The following is a 7,289-nucleotide window of genomic DNA, read 5'->3' as shown; positions in this document are numbered from 1 at the left end:
TCTCACCCTTTCCCAATAGATATAAGAGCATACACTTATTGTATATTGTTTTCATAGAATTTGCACCTGGATGTATTAGATAATGTTGTATTGGCAGCAAATTTATGTGCCAGACATTTAGACCTAAATGACAAACAATTCCATTGGTTTTCCCCACATCTTCTGTCTTCACAGCAAATGTGTTTTTACAGAAGTTCTCATTATAACCTCATAAAAATCAGAATGTTTGTGTCAGTAGAAGCACTGTCACGCATTTGAGAGGCACTTAGAAAACATGAAGCACCTAGAAGCTTTTTATTTGATGCACAGACTGTTGGGCTGACTCCACTTTTAATATAACTTTCTTCCCTATGTTCATAACTAGCACTTTCATGGTTTATTTTTATATATCTATTTGCACAAAGCTGTGCTTATCTATAAACTTCTTAATTCTTCCCATTCCACTTATAATTTTTCACAAAAGCACACTAGAACATTACATTTGTATCATCGAAATGTAAATAACAAAGATAAAAGGGATGACAGGTGATAGTTAGTAATGCAGACAGGCTGGTAAACATTCGATCAACAATTCCCTCTTGCAGCCAAAATAAGTATAAGTGTAAAGGCAGAGTAAAAGTGGGCATGGAACTTAGTTACCAAGCATCACAAAAAATGTATAACTCAAAATATAATCATCACATTTGAATGAAATAAATGGCATTTTTCAGCCAAATAATTAGATAATCAATCAAGATTTTAAAAAATCGTTTTTGAAGCCTGTAAGCAACTGGGTCTCCTTAAAAATGTGGACAGATGAACGACAGGGTGTGGTACGATAGGGCATTGTGAGACACACTTCATCTGGTTCATTGACTAAGATTTGTTCAGGTTGGGAAACCCTGCAAGTAGCTAAGGTACTGTGGCATAGCCCTTAGTGTCAAATGAACATGTAAACCCCCTTGCCCACACAGAAAGTGGTATTTTAATGCGATATCTCATGGGAAGCAGTTTTTCAATATTAATTTCAGTTAATCTTATTATTTGCTTTTGATGAAGTATAAAGGTTAATATTCAGTTGTATTTTTCACTCAAAGTTGTTACAAAGTCTTTAGTTATGGTATTTCTACTTTGCACAGTTTCCTGTCCTTGCTCAGAATACTATAGTGCTAACATATGTAATGATGTTTGTAACTATACCACCCTCTCTTTAATAATAAATACCCAAAAGTCAAACTGATACGGGAGATGAATGGAAGTTATACTAAAATAATGCATAACCTTGTGGTTATTCCTGATATGCGGAGCAGCAGCAATCATTAAATAACACACCTAAATACATGAATACAACTTTATTATGTGTGAATATTTACAACGTGATACACAGTTGGCTGAATGAAAAGCAATATGGCGGCACACAATAGGTCCGCATGGGTCAGAGAGCCTGCTATGGCAAAGATATATCACTCGTAGAGTCGATAGTTGCCACAGAGCCCCCCCCCCCCCCCCCCCCCCTTGTAGTGCGGAGAGCATGGTGGTGAGTCAAGTCCTGTGCCACCCCGGTGGGGGTGGGACACTTAATGGTCACAAAAGCACTTGTCCATGGTGAAATCACACACACAACACTTGGGAGTAGCTGTAGCAAGCTTGACTGAAGCTAGGACATAATCACTGTGCCAACGGGGTGGAACCACTGGTCGTCCAGCCCATGTTGTATGATGCAAGGGGGGGAGCAAGAGGGGTGGGGTGGTGGGCCCGTCCAAATCATGATAGGATTCCTGGGAAGGAGGGCAGGTGTCGCGTACATCGGGGTCACTTGCAGAGTGCTCCTGCAAGGTCCATGCAGGTTTCACCCGGTGGATTGAAACAGTTACTGGTTTGCCATTGTTAAGAATCGACAATGTGGAAGGGCTTTGGGACAGGACTTTAAATGGACCAGTGTAGGGAGGCTGCAGGGTTGTCCATACTGTGTCGTCATGTAACATAATAAATTCACATGTGGCCAGTTCCTTATGCATGAACACATGAGGCCTACAGTGGGCAGAGGGAAAGGGAGGTTTGATGAGTGCAATGTGCCCTTGGACGCTCTTGACATGTGCTGGGAGCTCGGAAGAGCATGGTAGCGGCGTATCCTCGACAAATTCGGCTGGTAAAACCAGGGGCTCCCTGTAACGCATCTCAGTGAGGGAGGCTTGCAAGTCCTCTTTGTATGCGGTGTGGAGGCCTAGCCAAACCCAGGGGAGAGCATCAGACCACTGGCCACCGTGGCACATAAGTGCGGCTTTAAGCGTGTGGTGCCAGTACTCCACAAGTCCATTGGCCTGGGGGTGATAAGCGGTTGTGTGAAACTTCATGGCGCCACAGTACGAACAGAGGGAGACGAACAGCTGTGATTCAAACTGCTTACCTTGGTCGGTGGTCAGTGAGGTAGGGCTTCCGAGTCAGGAAATGCAAGTGGCAATGAAGGCCCAAGCCACAGACTCAGCCGAAATATCTTCCAAAGGGACTGCCTCGACCCATCTAGTGACCCTATCAATAACGGACAGGATATATTGAAAGCCCTTGCAGTGAAGGAGGGGACCTACAATATCAATATGGGCATGTTGTAGACGTCCTTTAGGTATGTCGAAAGTGCCTGGCGGAGGAAGTGCATGGCGGCCCACTTTAGCTCTTTGAAATGGTACGCAGGCATGAGCCCACATCCTACAATCATGTTTAACACCAGGCCAGACGCACCTTTCCGTGACCAATCTGGTGGAGGCTTTGATGCCTGGATGAGCTAGGTTGTGGAGTGCATCAAAAACATAGTGGCGGAGAGGCTGCGGGTACGAGAGGGTGGGGGCTACCAGTGTAAACATCGCACCAGAATGGTTCTGTGGTGCCAGGGAATGCACGTTGCTCCAATTGGAGGGAAGAGGTTGAGTCTTGTTGCAAGGCATGAATATCGAGGTCTTTGGTTTGCCAGCGGGCCAGGTCCGTAAGGTTAAGTGGGGTAGTGATGAAGTTGACACAAGACAGGTATTCAGCGACTACATTGTCAGCGCCTCGGATATATTGTGCATCAGTGGAATATTGGGATATGAAATCCATATGGCGGAAGTGTCATGGGGGGAGATTGCGTGAGGGGTTACGGAATGCGTATGCCAATGGTGTGTGATCTGTATAAATCGTGAACGGGCAACCCTCGACATTGGCTCTAAAATATTTGACCATCTCATACAGGGCGAGGAGTTCACAGTCAAAGGCGGAGCATTTGGACTGGCGAGGGAAGGTGAGATAACACTAATGTTGGCTCCAGTGTCCACTAGAAAATGAAGTTCAGTGTTGGTGTCCTCGACGAAGAGCTGTGAAGCAGATCACAGTGCAGCAGGCATCGGATGAGATGCTGGTAGGTGCCGTGAGGCAGCACGGCAGGATGTGGCATGTAGACGTGCCTGCCATTAGTGTTTGGGAAAGCGCACAGGGGTTTGCAGTTGTGAGCCGCGTCACCAAAGTTAGAATGGAACCAGCAATAAGGAAAGCCAGCTTCAGGCGCAGGAGCATGGCTGGGCGGTGAGGTGGCCAGCTGCACAGCCGGAGTATACACAGGTGCTCGCTTGGCCATCTCCGGTGACCTTTGGAACGGCAACATAAAAGTAGGTGGTGCAGTCGGGTGACCATGGGGTGGCGGTGCTATTGCTTGCACTGACAGCGAGGCGCGTGTCTTGCTGCGTGTAGGCTTGGCTTCTGTTACTGCATAATGCATGGGGGTGGCGGACGCCGGACTCAAATGCTGGAGGTACTGGTGTTGAATGATGCTATAGGCACAGTTGGCGATGTGCAGGCATGCTTCGAGGGGCTCAGAGACATGGGACAATAGCTGCAGTTGTAGCTCAGAAGGAAGTTTTAGTAGCCAAATTGTCCACAGTGTAACGTCTGGTAGAAAGTCTGTGTCCACAAGGGCGCGTAAGTGGCGCCACAGCTGTGACAGGGTACGGTCATCGATGTGTTCCTCATGAGTAATGCATTGGCTTGACTCAGTAGGAGGACGGGATAAGTGTTCAACGATACAAGCTTTAGCAAATTCGTACTTATTCTGAACAGAAGGCGAAAGCAGCAAGTCACTAATAAGTTCCGTGTGATTGTGCAGGTGACTAAGAAGGCACACGAATCGGGCTCTGTCATCTAGGATGTCATGAATGTCCAACATTTTATCCACTAATGCAAACCATGTCTTAGGGTTCTCTGTTTTAGAGCTGGCAGTTTTGGGAATCTTCTAGGCGTGAGGTACTGAGGAATCGTCGGTGCAGCGAACACACTACTCAGAGGTGCAGGCGGTGTAGCAGTGTAGAGTGGTGCCAAATCAGGATTGTAGGCACCACGAGACTGGCACACAGTAGCTGTACTAATCTGGTTAATAGGGACAAAACTACATGATTTACAAGCAGCAGGAGTGCAAGAAGAGAGTTCAGTCTTGACATGTGAGTTCAGTTGCATAGTGTAGGCAGGTACAGTTGCTGGAGCCCCAGCTGGTGGGGGCACGGTTGGGTGCAGAAGACTCTCCAGTACCATGGAAACAGGTGCAGTTCGGACTGGTGAGCATGCGACTGGTGTTTGCCAATCGAAAGAGCCCGGCGCGGAAGTCGATGAAACGTTGTGGACCAGCGCGGGTGGGGCGGTCGGTGCCACTGTGGGGGCGGGCGGTAGGGATAGGATAGCTGGTAAGAATGGGTGCAGGAGTGCATCGGGTGCAGTTGAAACCGACGTGGCAGGAATGGATGAAACCGTCAGGAAAACATGCGGAAGGTGAACAGGAGCCGGGATGGGGTGCGGTGCGGGAGGCATGGCTGCATCATACCTGAGCGGTTGTAAGATGTCCATGAAGAGTTGTGTAGTCTGCAGCTGTAGAGCAGGCATCGTGTGTGGGTGCAGCAGTTGAGCAGGAACATGCTGTGGTGGCCAAGTGGGAACCATTGAGGTTTTCTCTGGGCCATGTAGGTTAGAATCTGGTTGACAGCGGACTTCACTTTGGCACTGAAACTGTGGCATGATTTCCAGTATGGGTTCATTTTTCACTTTGAAAAACTGCGGCTGTGAAGTCAGATCACAGGGACTGAACGGTTGTTGAAACATTGTTCATAGAACAATACAAATCACTGTTAATAGCACTCACAAATTGAACGAAAACAGATCGGAGTCACGAATGTGGTTATTCCTGATACGGGGACCGGTGGCGATCATTAAATAACACACCAAAATACATGTATACAACTTCACTATGCATGAATATTTACAATGTCATACACAGTCGGCAGCACAAAACAAAATGAAAAGCAATATGGTGGTGCACAATAGGTCCCCATGGGTCAGAGAGCCTGCTATGGCAAAGATCTATCACTCGTAGAGTCTGTAGTCGCCACAACCTGTTGTTTTTGTTGCTGCCTCTATATTGTGGAATCCTTCTTTTGAAGTTTGCCTCAATCTGTATTTGCATGTGAAAACTATGTAAATAAGAGATTCAGGTGTATTTTCAATTTTATCTTCATTTATTTGTTCTCCACATGATATAAACTGCGTTTCCAAAAGACTGACTGTCAGAAGCACATCAATACACACTGAGATAAAACACAGAGACTGAGACAATAGACAGACAAAGCAGCACTGCTGCATTCCTTTATACAGAATTTTAATAATGAATTCCAAAATAACCCATTATCAATTGGGTACAATTTCGATCTTACAATTAAAATTTACAAAACATAAAGAAACTGATATTACAGCCAAATACAGTATAAAATACAAAATAGAATGGCATAATTTTTGTAGTGTCATCTATAGTTTTAAATATGAAAATCTATCTGAACTTTAAGTGCAGTTGTGTCTTGTATTATTTTAGTTATGTAATTAATTACAGTGTGGATTTTGTTACTAATGTTTAATGACAGAACTCATCCTTCATCTGATTACATACATAAAATTCACAAATACGGCCTCAAATTCCCAAAACTGGATAGTTGGATGGTGTAAAAAATGTAGAGTTAATTAGAAATGTATTTACAAAGACTATTAATGTCAAACATGTACATAAAAATAAATAACAAATGAAAATTCTTTACTTGCCAATTCCCTCTAAGCTGTTTCACAATGCAATGAAGTGTTCTGTTATCAGATTCTTCATCTCCAATTTTGTTAATTGGAAGTATTTATTTTTCATGCTAACATTTCTGCAGTCTCTAATTATTTATTGTTACAGAATGTTCACCACGCTTTTATGAAATGATGACTAATGGTTCTGATTAATGGTGTCAGTCAGTTACAATTAGGAATGTATTTAGTGATGAATCTCAAACATTCTATTTACTTACATACTCTTTAGGATATGTAGAACTATACAATATTCTCTTAACTATACAGACAGTATATGATATTGGACTGATATCGTAATATTGAGTTGATATCTTGGAAAGCCGTGCCATTATATTTTGTCTCATTTCATTACTTTTTTTGGATCCTTAGTAAGTTTCATCTTGAATTTTATTTTTCAATTCAAACAGCTTCCTTATAGATTCACATCAGACTCTTTAGTCACTATATGAGATGGTCCCGGGAGTCAAAATTGTAAAAGAGTCTTGATGGAAGTTTATCTTCCATACTTGACATGTCCTATACCCGCGTAAAAAGAGATCTACAGATGAATAAAGCTAGTACTATTACTACTACTCTTCAAATAACTTTCAACTGGTTTACATAAGCTTGAACTTTTACTAAATAACCATTTACAGGTATGCTTCTGAGAAGAGATGTCATTAACAGTAATACAAACCAACAGATTTTCTACAAGACTTACAGTCTTTTCTTGGTTCTTCATAGGTGAATTTTCCCCTTAAGGAGTCCATGTGGTGCTTGAAGCTCTGTGTTTTACTTGCTATGAAATAAATACCTCTGCTGGGAGACTCCAACCACAGCATACCACCTAAGGAATACCTCAAATGAATAATACAATGCAAAAAAATACATGCACTACTACATAATGACATTTGTTTAAACATATGCATCTGCACATTGTTTGAAAGCTGTAACTTTTAACATAAAATTAACTATCAGCACAGTTACTCAATTATACACAGTAAGAATACAGAAAACATCTCTGTCTTTTAAGGGAAAAATCCCAAATTTAATTATGTAAAAATTCTGCTCCTTCACTGAACGTATTGTTCTATCTGCAAATTAGGTTCTACAGCTTTATTATTGTATCTCTCCTGATATTGTTTGGCCATCACAAGAATTTCAAAGTAGGCTCACCATGTAAATATTATCATACTGCCTCAATC

General features: G+C 43.0%; 1 protein-coding gene across 1 annotated transcript; it reads right to left on the bottom strand.

Moving 5' to 3' along the window:
* Nucleotides 1–1,556: 1,556 nt before the first annotated feature.
* LOC126481795 (uncharacterized) lies at nucleotides 1,557–5,091 on the bottom strand. The gene is made up of 2 exons (XM_050105750.1): nucleotides 4,281–5,091; nucleotides 1,557–1,903 (listed from the first exon to the last, which is right to left on the bottom strand). The coding sequence occupies exons 1-2, from the start codon at nucleotides 5,089–5,091 to the stop codon at nucleotides 1,557–1,559; spliced, it is 1,158 nt and encodes a 385-aa protein (XP_049961707.1).
* Nucleotides 5,092–7,289: the final 2,198 nt, after the last annotated feature.

The sequence above is a fragment of the Schistocerca serialis genome, chromosome 5 (genome assembly GCF_023864345.2).
Source record: "Schistocerca serialis cubense isolate TAMUIC-IGC-003099 chromosome 5, iqSchSeri2.2, whole genome shotgun sequence".
In the NCBI taxonomy this organism is placed as follows: domain Eukaryota; kingdom Metazoa; phylum Arthropoda; class Insecta; order Orthoptera; family Acrididae; genus Schistocerca; species Schistocerca serialis.
The sequence above is the reverse complement of the archived record's forward strand: the minus strand, read 5'-3'. Positions and strand labels throughout refer to the sequence as shown.